At 41.6% G+C, this 17829-nt stretch overlaps 1 protein-coding gene across 4 annotated transcripts in view; it reads right to left on the reverse strand.

Moving 5' to 3' along the window:
* Positions 1 to 17829, reverse strand: part of cpeb1a (cytoplasmic polyadenylation element binding protein 1a) — a 62244-nt gene that overhangs the window by 11784 nt on the left and 32631 nt on the right. For 3 of the 4 annotated variants that reach the window (XM_070865119.1, XM_070865122.1, XM_070865121.1), the window contains exons 3-9: positions 15558 to 15743; positions 9389 to 9609; positions 6305 to 6551; positions 5020 to 5133; positions 3155 to 3259; positions 2308 to 2444; positions 1204 to 1402 (exon numbers count right to left, since the gene is read on the reverse strand). In XM_070865119.1, the coding sequence (XP_070721220.1) occupies positions 1204 to 1402; positions 2308 to 2444; positions 3155 to 3259; positions 5020 to 5133; positions 6305 to 6551; positions 9389 to 9609; positions 15558 to 15743 (1209 nt within the window). The remainder of the gene's footprint in view (positions 1 to 1203; positions 1403 to 2307; positions 2445 to 3154; positions 3260 to 5019; positions 5134 to 6304; positions 6552 to 9388; positions 9610 to 15557; positions 15744 to 17829) is intronic. The other variant, XM_070865120.1, reaches the window with a different exon arrangement.

Below are 17829 nucleotides of genomic sequence, written 5' to 3' on the forward strand. Positions count from 1 at the left end.
CCTCCTCCACTGCATTGCTACCAGTTTGGTTAGCCCAATCTATATGTAAAGTCACCCATAACTGCTGTACCTTTATTGCATGCATCCCTTATTTCTTGTTTGATGCTGTCCCCAACCGTACTACTGTTTGGTGGTCTGTACACAACTCCCACTAGTGTTTTCTACCCCATGGTATTCTGCAGCTTCACCCATACTGATTTCACATCATCCAAGCTAATGTCCTTTCTTACTATTGCATTCATTTCCTCTTTAACCAGCAATGCCACCCCGCCTCCTTTACCTTTCTGTCTATCCTTCCTAAAATGTTGACTACCCTTGGATGTTGAGTTCCCAGCCTTGGTCACCCTGGAGCCAATTACATCATAACTTAACTGCTATCTGCACAGTTAATTCGTCCACTTTATTCCGAATACTCCTTGCATTGAGGCAGAGAGTCTTCAGGCTTGTCTTTCTAACACACTTTGCCTCTTCAGAATTTTGCTGAAATGTGGCCCTTTTTGCCTTGGGTTTCTCTGCTCTCCACTTTTACTTTTCTTCTTTACCTTTTGCTTCTACCCCCATTCTACTTCCTTGTCTCCCTGCATAGGTTCCCATTCCCCTGCCATATTAGCTTAACTCCTCCCCAACAGCACTCGCAAACACTCCCCCCTAGGACATTGGTTCCGGTCCTGCCCAGGTGCAGACCGTCCGGCTTGTACTAATCCCACCTCCCCCAGAACCGGTTCCAATGTCCCAGGAATTTGAATCCCTCCCTGCTGCACCACTCCTCAAGCCACATTCATCTGAGCTATCATGCAATTCCTTCTGACTAGCACATGGCACTGGTAGCAATGTTAGACATGTTAACCACAGCACTCAGACCTGCTTAAATTTTCTAGGGAGGGGGAGATCAAGACACCCTTCTCATGCTCTGAAATTAAACAAATTCTACGTTAGTGCTGCAGTCCAAGGAAAGGGCCGTGAACAATGAAACCACAGCAATTCAATAGCAAACACACCTACCACAATATATAGTCTACTGGTACCAAGAAATCAGTACACCATTAAGCAAATCTTTTGTACAAAGTCAGACACCTTGGCTAGATTTAATTACAGTATATCTAAAATTTACAACTACCTGCTGTACTTAAATGAAGTGGGTCAAATTAAAAAGGAACATCACAGCACAAACCTTTTGGGAACACAGTACAGATGTGAACATACCAATTGGATACTTGTGCTTGTCAGTATCAATACCAGCATATACCACTCCTCCAAATAAGTCATTCATGATCGCTGCCAAGGCTTCTGCATTCAACATTCCATGAAGTGCTCCAACAAAAACTGTTTTACTGGGGTCCAGGCGCTGGGAGGGACTGCGGACAAAGTTGCTGTCAGAAAGGACCCAAGGTATGACTTGTACCTGAAAGTGTTAAAAGCAAAGTTTAACAAGCATGGTTAAAAGTTTTATGCAGAAATCAACTGGCTTTCAAAAAAAGTACAAGAAACTGAACCCACTAGGAGCAGCTTGACAAAGTCCCAATCCACTACACTAATACTAGGATTATACATTAGTGTAGGCATTTGAGCAATGCAGGTTAAAATAAATTACAGGCTACAAAGCAGAGGACTCCATGTGACTCATCACTTTTCTCCTCCCCATCAGAGTTGCTAGTAATAGAATAGGAGGGGTAGAAGGCAGTAATGTATTGAAAGGTTCGACAAGCAGGGACAGGCTGCATTGCAGTTTAACATAATTGGAGCAGGAGTAAGCCATTTGGCCCCGCGAGCCTGTTCCACCATTCAATAAGATCATGGCTGATCTGAGCTTGGCCTCAACTCCACTTCCCTGCCCACTCCCCATAACCCTTCACTCCCTTATTCAGAATTATGTATCTCCACCTTAAATATATTCAATGACCCAGCCTCCACTGCTCTCTGGGGTAGAGAATGCCAAAGATTCACAGCCCTCAGAAGAAATTTCTCCTCATTTCCATCTTAAATGGGCACCCCAAACATCTGGATATTTGCATAATGGCAATAAGCATTAAGTGCTTGTTAGCAACATTCAGCATTAGTGCTAATTAATACTCCTCAATTCCAAGCCATTTAGTTTATATCTTGGGCAGTCAGAAACTACTCAGGATGAACAATTTCAAGAGCTCAAACCCAGTTTTGCAGACCATGCAGTACAAAACTGGTTTCATACTAAAGCAGGAGTCATTTACAGGATAGGATAGTTCGGGAGCACAAGGGGTCGGGAGGGGGAGAGAAAGTGTTTTGGACAAGGCTTCACTAATAAAACAAATATCTTGCAATAAACGGTACCTCTTTGCAGCGCATCCTGCGACTTGACATCTTGAAATAATATTCACTTGCACCATCAGTACTCATAAGATCGTGTGTGCAGGATTGCAGTAACGCACGCACAGACTTCTCTGATTCAAACACCAAGTAGACATAACCTAGCAATGAAAAAAAATTTTAACTACATTTTGCAGTGCAAGATTTAGTTCTTGTGGCAGAGTGCATCTTTCCAGCATACTTTCAGAGCAAGCTCTATGAACCAAAATTATCATGGATAAAATAGCTGTACAGGTTTGGATTTCTACTGAAACTGGGTTTGTGTCAAATGTCGACCAGATTGTGCTTAAATTAGGAATGCATTTGGTTGAAGTAATTCTGCTCAATGCAAATGCTTGGTAATTTCTCTAGTAGCCAAGTATGTAGAATCAAATCCAACTCTACAGTCAGATTCCAAGCTCCTTGAACTTTCATGCAAACTCAACCAATGTGCATCTACACTGAACTGCATTTAAATTGTGTTATTTGACTACTAGGGAACCAAACTGCCAAGAGAACTAGACATTGCAGATACAAGCATCTTTTGAGGCGGTACACATTTCAATCCAGAACAAGGCTTGTAAATGTCTTGCCAAGTGCACCAGTGCAGTGAAGAAGACTTCTATTTAATTATAATATGCAGCAGCCTTGACCATTGAACTATTTGGTTACCATTTAAAATAGTGCAGTCTTACACACCCTTACCCCACCATCCAAGGTGGTTTGGCATCAGTTGTACCTGCATGCATACCAGTGCTCTGACCCTCAACCTTAGTGACAGTGACTGTGTCAGAACAGGTAAAGTGTCCTACCATGTCTCAGCTCTCATTACCTTTCGGCATATTACCTTTGGGTGGGCATCGAGGGTGCTTGCCATCCTTACCCGGCCATTCCACACTCAGTGCACCAAATACCCTGAAAGTATTTATCAGTCCAACTAGGGAAGAAAGGGAGGAAGAAAAGGTTATAAAAACATCACTTCATACATTAAATGAGTTATTTACCAAAATACCACAACAGGCCCAGTGGCACCACTCCGACCATAAATAGAAAGGCACATCCTTAAGTGCTCATTGGACCAATGAAAATACTGCCATAGAAATCAATTTGGATGCTGCCTGGCCAGTTTAGAAGTCAGCTCTTCAGTTTGAGGTCTAAGATTATATTTTGCCAATTCATAAAATCAAAAAAATGTTGGGTTACCAGAATATCACATTTGCACTGAACAGAACCTGCATCAAGAGTGATTCATCTCCCCAGTATGTTTTCAGATCACTAGTCAGTCAGTTTCTAGCTCAAAGCAGCCATATGGATAAATACCATCAGTATTTGCAATTTAGAGCATGCCAAAAACCAGACATCTGCCATTGGCCAAATTTTGGTGTAGACAGGTGCACTGAGCTCAACAACAATGTCCCATTAATGCATCAACATTACACTGCTGCAGCTTTGAATCACATTGCATTACACTAGAGGCTAGTCACACCTATTCTCTGCAGTGATGGTTGAGGAGTCAAATAATGAATAATCTATGTTTTAAAAAATTGGTAAGATATTATCTTCATCACATCGATGCCAGGGTCCAAAAAAAAAGACTGCACTGTTAGTTTACCCAAGGAAACAGACTGATCCACTTTGCTAATCTATCTAGGAGAAAAAAAAAAGTGTTGCTCCTGTTCATGAATATCTTGTATAGCTCTACGCAATCGATCTGCAACCTTCAAAAAGAAAGCAAAGAAAGTTGATTGGGCACCTGTGCTGGGAGGGAAAGACAAGCATTCCTCAGAGAGGTTACAAGGATGAGGGGCGGAGGAAGAAAATGTAGATCTTAGACATTTGATCTTCAATTGAAGGGAGAGCGCTCTTGAAACAATGGAAATGGATTTATTAGGACAAGGAAAAGGGACCATTAAGCAGAAAGTGAGTGCTGTAGTCTATCCAGGAAATCAGTGAAAAGAGGGAATACATTTGAAGAAAACAACATTTTTGCTAGTGCTACTGAAGAGCACAAAACATGGGGTAGGAAATGTGAACTATAGAATTTGTCTTTCTAGAATGTGCTCTCAAGATCACCTCAGACCCAAGGTGCAGACTTAAACTAGCCACTGGGATCCGTTTTGAAACCAGTGAAGTAGATTCAACTAAGTGGTGGCTTTTGCCAATCTGCTCTGAACTGCTTGGTAAGGACATTACTGGAACTAGAATTGGAATTAGCAATTGACCTCGAACATCAGAATTGTCCAATGTCAGCCAACTTTCTAAGCATAGCTTGATTTGGTAACAGGAGGATTCAAATGACATTTGCTTCAAGCAAAATAGGCAAAACCAGCATTTAGTTTTGATTTGTAAGTTTGATTCAGTAATTAGATTGTTACAGCTACAATTAGTTAAAAACAAAATATGAAATACAGATAGCTCAAATCGCAGGCAATGCAGCATTCATTTCTATATTTCAACATAGAAAAGCAATACTTGCACAACCAGGCACTAGACGATATAAAAATGAAGCTTCATTTAAATAGCTAAAAGTGATCACCTTTAAGTGCCATCACTATATTTAATACCATAACAGGGTCAGCTAACTATAGAGCAGTAAAATTCTAATTTTACAACAATCCCAAGACTATTGCAAATTTAAGTACCATGCAATACAACAGCTATTCCCTCCGATCAGCAATCTTAGCAAGTGACATTTACCTTCAGTGATATCCCAGGGAACACCACCCAGGAACACTTTGCAGGAATAGATTGGGTTCTTGTAATTCCGGGGTGGCAGCTGGCCTCTCCAAGTAAAGGTGGCTTCACTCATTGCTTTAGGGAAACAAAAAATAAATAAATATTCACAATCACTAGATTTCTACCCCTCCACATTGTTTCACTATCACAGGTTAGCCACATTTCGCAGTCACACTGCAGAAACATCACATTGAGACTTTAGTGCCTGGGACTTGCATGCCAGCCAGTCCTGGGTTTGAACCCATGCGCAAGACACTGCACCACTCTTCATCACCCCCGCACCATACAAGAGATTTGTTGCAAGCAACGAGTTACTACAGAGAAACCTGCATTTTTCCTGCCTCTGGGACAGCTATGCAGAATTAGGGTAGATGGCTGCAAAGCTCTTCCCTAGTGTAGAAATGTGCAGCCTAGTTATGGGATGAAATGAATGCCAAGCCAATGTTACTAGTCTTTACAAATATTAGATGAGAAGGCAATAAGCCAACACCAGTTAATTGGAGACATATCAGAGGCAGCCCATTAGCTAGATACGAGGATAAAGTTTCAGTTGGAAGTCTTTGGAAGCCATGTGATTTATCTGAATCCAAATGAGAAAGGTAAATTATCACATGCATTCATATTTTATTGCACAGCATCTTTTAAGTAAGCCATTAGACAGAATTTTAAACATTGGATCGTGAACAAGATTTACATTGGTTTAATTTGCACTCAGAAATTAAAAATCACAATTACACACCAAAAAATGCTCACAGCAATCAAGTGCTCCACACAAACAGCAGATAGCCATTTTGACGAGAGATGCTAGGCATGCTCATGACCAATTAAGCAATCACAATAGAAATTTGGTTTATAAAAAAAGTGCTTCATCAGGTGCATCTTCTATGCATTAAGAGGTGCTCATCTTTATAAACAGCTCTAAAAAAGGATATCCAGTCCATCAAAAGCAATATTCCATTTAAATACATTTGGAAGTCATTAAAATGGTTGAAAATCAGAACATGTACAAGACTTCAGTGGGGTTAGCTTCCAGACACTGTATAATGGCAAAAGACCACAAGTCCAACTGGTTTACAGCAAACTTCCAAACTGAGTAGAGGTTAGGAAGGAAGAGCCACCAGCAGACACCACTCTGGATGTGTCAATTTACACAAAATTGATTACCCCATTTTGAGAGAGATGGAAGAACACAGACAGACGTGTTAACCAAAGAGTCCAGCTTTGAAACAGGAATTTCCCAGCTTACCTGCAGCTTGTCTATGCAGTCTGGCCTCCTTTTCAATGCTAAAAGGATCTTCTGGGCTCTCCAAAAGATCCCAGTTTGCCCACCCAGAATTTGCTGACCATCTTTTGAAGGGATTAGGGCTGATTGGATTGGTCATTGAAGCCTGATCTTGATCCAGTCGAGGACTCATACCAATCCGTTTCATCGGGTCCCTGCCTACTCCACCCATAGGCAAGAAGGAAATTGGAGGAGAAATGCGAAGGCTTGACTAGAGAAAACACATTTACAGGTTTATAGTTGGCAGAAATACAAGATAGTCTGTCTAGAAAAACCCTTTTAGGGATTAAAATAATTCACTGAAGTGTTCACTTTATCCACTAACCTCAAGTACAGAAGGCAAATACACTACATTCTTATACCTAATTAAATCCTTAGTTTAGCAACTTACAAATTGTAAAACACAAGGATTTTTAATAAAAGCAAATAATGACATGGTTTCCTAATGATGCACCTGCTTTTGAGTAATAGATCAGACAGTCCTCATATCCCAAGAATCAAATCGAGCAAACCTTTGTTGCACTCCCTCTAAAGTATATCCTTCCTTGGGCAAGGTGACCAAACTGTACATAGTACTACAGGTGTGGTCTCACCAAGGCCCTATACAATTACAGTAAGACTTCCTTACTCATACTCCAACATAGCATTGGCCTTCCCAATTGCTTGCTATGCCTTCATGTTACAAGGACTTCCAAATCCCTTCAAATACCAACATTAACTAGTCTCCCCTTTAAAAAGTATTCAGATATTCCATTATCCCATCAAGTGGATAATTTCACGTTACTTTTTTATGCTCCATCTGCCCCAATCACTTAACCCATTTAAATCCCTTTGCAGCCTCTGCATCCTCCTCACACCTAGCTTTCTAGTGTTTGCAAACTTGGATCTATTACACTGTTCCCTTAACCAAGTCATTGATTATAGACTCTAAATAGCTGAGGCCCCAAGCACTTATCCTTGCAGCAGTCCCAGTAGTTACACCCTGCCATCCTGAAAGTGACCCACTTATTCCCATGTCTCAAACAAAATTCTGACTGGATTGGACAGGCCAGATGCAGGAAGAATGTTCCTGATGTTGGGGAAGTCCAGAACCAGCGGTCACAGTCTAAGGATAAGGGGTAAGCCATTTAGGACCAAGATGAGGAGAAACTTCTTCACTCAGAATTGTGAACCTGTGGAATTCTCTACCACAAAGTTGTTGAGGCCAGTTCGTTAGATATATTCAAAAGGAAGTTAGATGTGGCCCTTATGGCTAAAGGGATCAAGGGGTATGGAGAGAAAGCAGGAATGGATTACTGAAGTTGCATGAGCAGCCATGATCATATTAAATGGTGGTGCAGGCTTGAATGGCCTACTCCTGCACCTATTTTCTATGTTTATGTTTATTCTAGTCTATCCATTAACCAATCCTCAATCCATACCAACACATTACCCCCAATCCCACGAGACCTAATCTTGTGCAACAATCTGTTTTACCTTATCGAATGAATCCCAAAATGCAAAGATACATCACTGGTTCCCCTTATCTACCCTGCTAGTTACACCCTCAAAATTGTGTCAAACACCATTTCCCTTCATAAAACCATGTTGACTTTGCCTAATCAGTGATTTTCCAAGTGCCTTGTTACCACATCCTTCAAGAACAGATTTTAGCATTTTTCCTACTGTCTGGTTAATTGGCCCATTGTTCCTTGTCCTCCCCCTCTTTTGAACACCAGGGCTACATTTGCTACCTTCCAATCTAGAGGGACCGCTCTTCAATCTAGGGAATTTTGGAAGATGTTCCAAGATAGTCTCTTAGGATCATGCCAGTCTAGTTATCTTGTTTGTGTAATGAATAATGCCACTGGGTCCAAAGACTCCTAATGCAATTGGATGATAACCAGATTTGATTGCACTAGTCAAGGTTTTAATTTGGAGCCAGTTCAGAGAAGGTTCACTAGGTTGATTCCAGAGATGAGGGGGTTAACTTGAAAGGTTGAGCCTCTGCCTCATTGGAATTATGAGGTGATCTTATCGAAACATCTAAGATTATGAAGGGGCTTGATAAGGTGGATGCAGAGAGGATGTTTCCACTGATGGGACTAGAACTAGGAGGCATAATCTTAGAATAAGGGGAGGCCATTTAAAACTGAGATGGAGGAATTTCTTCTGAGGATTGTAAATCTGTGGAATTCACTACCTGAGCTGTAGAAGCTGAGAGACATTGAATAAATTTAAGACAGAACTAACAGATAAGGAATTAAGGAGTTATGGGGAGCAGGCAGGGAAGTGGACCTGGGTCCATGATTGGATCAGCCATGATTTTATTAAATGGTGGAGCAGGCCTATCCTATTTATGTTCTTATGTTAATTTGAAATTCTGGCAAAAATTGGTATGCAGCACTAAGTTTAAAGCTTAAAAAATGTACTAATAACCAGGTTTCCACTAGATTAGAGGATTAACCACAACTATTTCTGCAAGACTCAATACTGTACTCCTATAGGGAATCAAATTCTGCACTCCTCCACGAGAGAGCAAGATACAGGCTGCCAATCAGCAAGAATGGAGGAGTTTAGATACAAATTTATAAAGGCTACATGCAATATAATTTAGAGGGTCAATTCCAATTAACCCTGAACATACCATTCCCCACTCCAATGCCATCTATTCATCCACTTTGAGGAATTACAACCAGGCTTGAACACAAACTGAGTTTAGACAAATCCAATAAGATGGCCATAACAAATTGCAATACCCTACACCCATCACTTTGTTCTTCTGGGTACTAGAAAGGGAGTCTTGCACAAGACCTACTCACCTTCACTGTAAAGGGTGAAGATAGGCATACATCACCTGCTCCAGGTGGAATGATGCTTCATACCCTAGACAAGGTAGGGTATCCATCAAGCACAGCTAACTTCCTGTAGCCACACAAGCTATTCCAGCTTGAGGATGCAACATTACTGTACTGGTATTAAAACAGCCCGTACCAAATTTGATGTGCTGTGTTAAAACTTGTACAACTGGTTAGACCAGCCTAGATTTTGAAATTGAAGACATCTTACCATGAGCTCCGAAAGGGGATCAGAGCCAGAGCTGATGCCACTTGTATCAGAGTCAGATGGGCTGCTTGACCGAGAGTCCAACACTGAACGGCTGTCCAATCGCTTTGGCAAAGATGATGCAAATTGGTCGACATAATTTGATCCTATTGGATCCAGTGATGGGAACCCAACTGCTGCTCTTGACAGCTGAGAACTCAAGGGGTTAGTGAGAAGGCCTAAAACTGCATGGAAGGGGAAAAAAAAGTTATTTCAATATACGCTTTAACTTTAGAGTTGAAGTCAACACAAAATGCCTCCTTGCCAAACAGCTTACTGGTTGAGATTCCTTCTCCACCTAACTACATTCCATAACTTCCCAAGCCAAACCACCAGTTACATCATTGTCCTCATCCCCAAATGCATCAAAGTTCGCCACTGACTCCTTTGAGCACCCCATCCTTCGACATCCCTCCTACCTCACTCAGCACCCTCCAGCTGCCCTTCCAAGTTCACTCTGACTTCCTTAACCAAGAGGTTATCCTCCTCTCCATTAGCCTCTGCACAGAGCAAGACTTTATCCTCAGCAACTTAAACCTAGACCCAAACATCTCACCATACTGCTGACCCCTATGGGTGGGGTGGCTTGACCCATCCACCTCCACGGAGGTGTGTGGGGGGCCTGACCCATCCACCTCCATGGCACGAATCTGGTATTGCAGTACTTCCAGGAACAGTGCAGTGGCTCTAGGCCTTTTGGCTAAGAGCATTGGCGCAGAGTGATCCTTGATGTGTGCAAGGTGACCTCTGGCGTTTGTGATTTGACAAAGAATTGGAAAGATTGGCTACGAATTTAAAAAAAAATACTGCTGACCTCTATACTCAATCTCACCATCCATACCCTTGGTTAGCCCCTCCAATTCTCTATTGTGATCACTGTTTTACTACATACATCTGCCCACCTCCAGTCATCCCTCAGGCTCACCAGTTTCATTATACAATTGCAGAAAAAAAACAAGTTTGAACGAGATGGAGGACAAAACTAGTTCAATAGCCCTTCATACCAATACATCTGCTGCTCACCAGCTAAATTTTCCCCTCAAGTTTAATACTAAAACTTCCCCCATTCAGTGCTGGTCCTGCCAAGCTGCGCAGTGCAATGGAACATGGAGGGATGAACTCCCACATTGCCTGATCCAAAAAGCACTTTTATAAAATGCACTGTCGACTCAACTTTCAAATTATGGAGTAGAGCCAAAAGACAAGAGTTACTGGCTGCACCAAGAACTAATTTTGACAATTGACTGCAGCAAAAAGTGGTTTAGAGACAGAGGCAAGGAATCCACAGTTTAAATCAGCCAAGATGAATTAATCTAGGGTTTTTAAAACAACCAATTTAACATTTAAAAACAATTAGTATCAGCTGGTTAGCAATTTAATTTGGTGAGGGGATGGAGAAAGATTATACCACTCATCTACAGCTGGATATTAGAGTCAAGTCACCAGACTAAATAAGCTCAGCAGATCTGATTGACCTTCAGAACAAGGTTGTACTGCTCCCTCTAATTGTTCATCACAAAGCCTAGAGTGGCCAGGTGTTCCAAAATGTACCCTCTAACACAATCACATCTTTCCTGTAATGTGGTGACCAGAACTGTACACATTAGTCTAGCTGTGGCCTAGTGTTTTACACAGTTCCAAGCAGGACCTCCCTACTCATTTGATATCTCAGCTAATAAAAGGAAAGTATCCCAGATGCCTTGTTAACCACTATTTTCCTGTCCTACCTTCAGGGATCTGTGGGCATGCACTCCAAGGTCCTATCTGTTCCTCTACACCTCAGTATCCCACCATTACAATTTAGCTGCTCAACAGAACTAGTTAAAGAACTTGGGAATCAATAAATCCATCCTTCTTGAACCAGATGAACCTGCTGGATTACTAGTCTGGCAGCCATCATTACTGCCCTTAGATAAGTGAATGCAAGAGGCACAATTGAAAAAAGGGTATTTGGGCTTTACTGATCCAAGAATCTCATTCTCTGCTCCCATGGGAACTCAGTGAAAAGGTGGAGTGCATATGCAAGATTCAGTGGAAGCAGTTAAATGGCTGTGGCATGGAAGGTTGCAGGGAGGGATGCCTCAAACTACAAAAATCTAGGCAGGGAAAAGTCAGTCTCCCAAATCCCTTAGAGGATCAGCATTAATCCAGTGACGAGCAAGACTGCAGTACAGCATTGGCCATCTAGAACACAAACCGAGCTGAGTCAGCCATCTGTGACAAAATTAGTTATCCAATATTTGAGCTAGGCAGGTCCAGACTGCTCAAGGCACAATGAGTCAGGTGGGCAATCAAGTAGGGCTGGGAGATTGGAGCTTTCCCCCATTTTGTTCCAGATTCCTGCAATGCCTTGACAGACAGTCCTGATTAGATAACCAACTAGTAGGAAATGCAATGATATGCACTCATTAAACCCTAGTAGTGGCCTACACTTTTTTTTGGGGGGGGTGGGGGGCACAGGCATGTTTTGACTTTTGACAGTCTACATTCAAATTTCCTGGACTCTGGTTATGGTGTCCATTGCAGAATAGGGTAAACTGGATTTCTAAAGAGTTTGGTTTGCAAATTAAAATGCACCTGGTTAATTTGTACATAGACATCCAATTGACCTTGGAGGAAAAAAGGCCAAAAAGCAAGACTGATGTATAATGGACAATACCAAATGCCACTGGGACTGTGACCTCCCTACAATTTAGAACAAGATCAGTAGCCTTGGCCTGTCACAAAATGCTAGCCATAAGACCGCCATTGAGCAATCCAGGGAAACTACTTCAATGAAGACCAAATGAAACTTCACATCTGTGCCATCTCAGTGCATCAAATTTACTAAGTTACAGAATATAAACTGGAGCGGGAGGGGAAGACTCAACATAGAGTATACGTTTGGAAGAAAAAGGCAAATAGTACATCAGTTCCAACTCAAGACACAAACCTACTGTGGTTCTGGGCAATTGAGATTTGCCCTTTAGTGCAGGTATATTATTTGAATCTAGCACCAGTCATTAGCCAGAGTTTTTGTTTGCAAAGTGTAGTAATTAGAATCTTCAATATGGCAAGTCAGATCTCAGGACTGAATAGTCCCAGGACAAAATGTACAAAATTTCACTACCAACTTCAGTTTGAAATAAATTACTCAAGACATTGTTTAAGACCAGTCTTAACCAGTGCTCCATATTTAATGTCCCAAATTTTCAGCACTGATTTGTAACTAGTTATTTTGCTTCCAGATCTCAAATGTGATATATTATAGCCATCTTTTTAAAAAAAAACTATTTATATAGCACCTTTAATGTAGTGAAACGTTCCAAGGCGCTTCACAAGAGTATTATGAGAAAAAAAAATTTGACAGCTGCACAAGTAGAAATTAGCACAGGTTTGGTCAGGCAGAGTCAGCAAGGATTTATGAAGGGATAGTCATGTTTGACAAGTTTGCTGGAGTTCTGAGGATGTAATGAACAGGGTGGATAAGGTATATTTGGACTTCCAAAAGGCATCTGACAAGGTGCCACATAAAAGATACTGCACAAGATAAAAGTTCACACGGTTGGGGGCAATATTAGCATGGATAGAGGATTGGCTAATGAAAAAAAACAGATACAAATGGTTCATTCTCTGGTTGGCAATCAGTAACTAGTGGGGTACTGCAGGGATCAGTGCTGGGACCCCAACTATTTACAATCTATATTGACTTGGAAGAAGGGACTGAGTAACATAGCCAAGCTTGCTGACAATACAAAGGTCGGAGGAAAAGCAATGTGAGAACATTAAAATCTGCAAAAGGACATAGACAGGCTAAATGAGTGGGCAAAAATTTGGCAGATGAGTATAATGTTGGAAAGTGTGAGGTCATTAACTTAGACAGAAAAAAAAAATCAAAGAGCAAGTTATTCTTTAAATGGAGAAAGATTGCAAAGTGCTGCAGTATAGTAGGACCTGAGGGTACTTGTGAATGAAACACAGAAGGATAGTATGCAGGTACAGCAAGTGATCAGGAAGGCCAATGGAACCATGGGCTTTATTGCAAAGGGGATGGAATATAAAACAGGGAAGTCTTGTTACAGCTGTACAGGGTATTGGTGAGGCCACACCTGGAATACTGCATGTAGTTTTGGTTTCCATATTTACGAGGGGGATGTGCTTGCTTTGGAGGTAGTTTGGAGAAGGTTCATCAAGTTGATTCTGGAGAATGAGGGAGTTGACTTATGGGGAAAGGTAGAGGTGGTTGGGCCTCTACTCATTGGAATTCAGATGAATGAGAGGTGATCTTATCGAAATGTATAAGTGAGGGGGCTCAACAAGGTGGATGCAGAGAGGATGTTTTCAATGCTGGGTGAAACTAGAACTAGAGGGCATGATCTTGGAATAAGGGGCCGCCCATTTAGAACAGATGGAGAAATTTCCTCAGATGGTTGTAAATCTGTGGAATTCACTGCCTCAGAGCTGTGTAAGCTGGGACATAAAATAAATTGAAGACAGAAATACAGTTTCTTAAACGATAAGGGGATAAGAGGTTATGGGGAGTGGGCAGGGAAGTGGAGCCGAGTCCATGATCAGATCAGCCATGATCTTATTGAATGGCAGAGCAGGCGATCTTATTGAATGGCAGAGCAGGCTCAAGGGGCTGTATGGCCTATTCCTATTTCTTATGTGATTGGTCAAAGAGGCATGTTTGAAGGAGCATCTTGAAGGAGCAGAGTAGTAGAGGTAGTAGTAGGCTTAGGCAAGGAGTTCCAGAGCAACAGAAGGCATGGCCACTAATAATTGAGTGGTTTTCATCAGGGATGCTCAGGAGGGCAGAATTAGAAGAATGCAGACATCTCTTGGGGAAGAGGGGGGGGTGGGGCAGGTTGTGGGGCTGGAGATTAGATAGGAAGGGGAGAGGCCATGGAGGGATGTGAAAATAAAGGATGAGAATTTTGAAATAGAGGCATTGCTTAACCAGAAGCCAATGTAGGTCAGTGAGCACATGTGCAAGCAGGACTTGGAGAGAGTTAGGAAACGAGCAGCCAAGTTTTGGATCACCTCTAGTTTACTAAGGGTAGAATGTGGGAGGCCAGCCAAGAGTGCATTGGAATAGTCAAGCCTAGGCAGGGTATATTCTGGTAACAACTGCTTCAAGCTAGAGCAATTCTATACCCATTTGCAAGTTAGAGACAAGAGATTGGTGCATGGCAAGAAATTGCTATTTTTACTTGAGGTTTGAAACTCAGGAAATCCCATTAGGACATCCTGGATACAGTTAGAGTGGTTATTCCACATTAATATTAAAGTGATCAAGGCAATTCAAAAACAGACTAGACAATCGAAACAATACAACAGCAGATAGCTACTGTGGCATTATCTGCAACTCTGACATGCCCTGCCTTCCAACAGGTATAGTACACAGTTGAAGCCAGAGTGGAAGGCCTATAACAGGAAAGGAAACAGACACCAGAGGCAAATAGAAGCCAGTACATCAAGGTTCCTTTCAGTGTGCTGATAAGGCATCAATTCTAGACACCAAAAATACCATATCTTAATATTGCAGGAAGCTACATTTTGGCAAATTCCCCAGTTACATTAGGGCTGTGGCTTTAAGGAGTCATCCCCTTGTGGAGACGGAATTAATTACAACTCAAAAGAAAAATCAGTTTAGCTGCATGTTCATATTTATTTGATTCAGCGCATGTTAATACAATTCAATGGTTAAAAAAGCTTGCATAACAGAGCACTTGCTAAATTCACTAGTTAGCTGCCAATGTGCCTAGTGTGTTTTAAAAAATATATATATTGGGTTGGGCTACTGCACAGAAAAACAGAGCAGAGATTCCGGATATACATTTCTTGTATCTAAACAGTTTTGTTACACAAGCAGCAGATGCAAGTTTATATAGACAGTGACCTAAAGCAAATGGCTTAAAATGCAACCATCGCAGGTAGGATAATTCTGGACACACTAGGGTTACATATAAATTTAATTAAAAAAATACTACTATACTTTGCAGCCTGGTCCGCATTTAGATTTAAGCAATTGGCCGAACACTGAATTAGAATTGCTCTAGTAGGTTCTGAACAAACATTACGCAGCTTATTTAAATCTGGTTTTTAAATACCCATCCTGTTGGTATTGGGGACAAATGAATGCTGCACTCACCCGATGAACCAGCCTGTACTGCAGTATCAGAGTCATGAGTGCTCCACGGTCGGTCCCACCCTGTCAGATTCAGGGACTGGAGGCCCAAGCATAGGTCCATAGTGTCTGGGAGGCCTCGGGATGAATCCTGTGCAGATGTGGGAAACAGCATCCTGCTGCTAGTTCCTGCGTCAATTTTGTTCAAATCTGCAGGAGGAAGAGATTAAAAATGTTTTAAGATTACAGTTAGTTGCATCCCATCTGTCCAGCTCCTAACCTGCGACTGTGCCCTATAAAACTGCCATGTATCTTGGGCTGCATCAGTGACTAGTCCAGCATGTGACTGAACTGCTGATGCACTCTCACACTCCTGTGAATTACATCACTTCTCGGTGCAAGAAATTAAAAACATTCCTCGAAACTTCACTCCAACTCAATCTTGCACTGAGTGTTCGAGGATTGCAAGAAGCCATGTATTAAAAAGCAGCTTGAAGCTTGGTGACAGCGAGCAGGCAGCTCAAACTGTACTGTTCAGAGTTGCGCCACCACATTCTCCTCCCCCTTCAATAATACTTGGTCCTGGACTACCTCCAACTGCTGGCTACAGCCCTGAATCAGCAAATGCAGAACAAGCTGAATAATTCTGCTAGCATAGTCTGTTTACTTCCAACTTGGAAACAGTGCCTGACTTGACTCTGCTCATCACAATTACCTTCTATGTACAAGATACCAATGCCACCTTGAGGAAAAAGACACTTCCTACCACCCGAGAGTTGAAGCTAGACAGAAATGTATAGAAATCTATTCAGCACAGCAACAGTCAGGCATTTCTCTAGAAACTTCCAGGAGCCGAGTGATCACGAGTGTGGCATTTATTTCACTGGGAACAAGTTGTAATTTGTTTTCTGGCTTCAGATTGCAGTGCAATTTATGATTTTGCTTTGCAGCAGTAGTAAGCAATGGACCAAAGAAAAGCAGAGCACTGCTTCCCTAGTAGAATATTGGTACCATTTACCCAGCACCAAAATTATAGACTGAGCAGTCTACAATACTGGCTGCTCAGCTTGTTAGCAAGTTGCCATTTAAAAAAAAATGCAGCCCCATGAATTACCTGGATATTTAGGCTGATCAGGAAACTACTTCATGAAAAAGAAAAGGTCTCCTATTCCCAAAAGCAAATCAGGGGGGGGTTGCTCACTGATGGCCAAGTTGAGGTGAGTTCACCTGGCAGCAGGCACTTTTGGTTTGGTTCATTTTACGATGACCCTGCATTTTTCATTGACTGCCAAAAAACTGGCCTTTAATGCTGGTTTTCAGCTAATAAAAAAAAGAGACATCAATTTCACCTACAAAATAGTTGGGAAAATGGAGACCAAAGAAAGGCAGCCTGTCAGATTGCAAGCTTACACAGATGTGGGCACAGAACAACATATGGAAGAGCATAGAAGAGGGTACAAGGAAGTACTTGTAGTATTTAACTTGGTTAAAATTGCTTTTAGTCTAGGATTATAAAACTATTCCCAGCATAGAGTAGCTAGCTGAAATAGTCTAAAGAGGATTAATAAATTAATACAAGTCTCCCCTCTCCCTTTAGCATTTAGTATAGCTAGCTTGAACAGTTCCATTAAAGTAGCATTTATTGCCAGCCATTCACATTCAACAGAAGCTAGGAATCAGGAGTAATCAGTAGTTCACCATCTTCCTGCTGACAAATGCCATTTTTCCATTGCAGTCACTCGGCTGCTGGAAAATTCACTTGAAAGAGTCAAGATTGCTGCCAAATGTACTAATTTATCTCAAGAAAAGACAATTTAAGGCAACAGCCTGTAACAATGCTTAACCCCAAAGAAAAATGTAGATATTTAGTAAACAATTTATATAGATACCTCATTTTTTAAATCCTCCCTCCACACTACCCCATCAACCCAATGCAGCCAAAATAGAAAAAACAAAATCATGCCTTGCAAGAGGAGACTGGAGGTACCAGGAAATTGCAGAGGTACTGGCCATAATCTTCTAATCATTCTTCGATATGGGGGCGGTGCCAGAGGATGGGAGAATTGCAAATTTACACCCTTGTTCAAAAGAGGGTGAAAGGATAAACTCAGCAACTATAGGCCAGTCAGTTTAACCTTGGTAGTGGGGAAGTTTTTGGCAATGTTAATCAGAGACAAATTTAGTCACTTGGACAAGTGTGGATTGATTAAAGCTGCACAGATTATAAAAAGGCAAAAAGAGTGTTTAACTAACTTGTTGAGTTTTTTTGGGGAGGTTAATTAACAGAGGGTTGAGG

This window comes from Pristiophorus japonicus, chromosome 21 (genome assembly GCF_044704955.1).
Source record: "Pristiophorus japonicus isolate sPriJap1 chromosome 21, sPriJap1.hap1, whole genome shotgun sequence".
Taxonomy (NCBI): Eukaryota; Metazoa; Chordata; class Chondrichthyes; family Pristiophoridae; genus Pristiophorus; species Pristiophorus japonicus.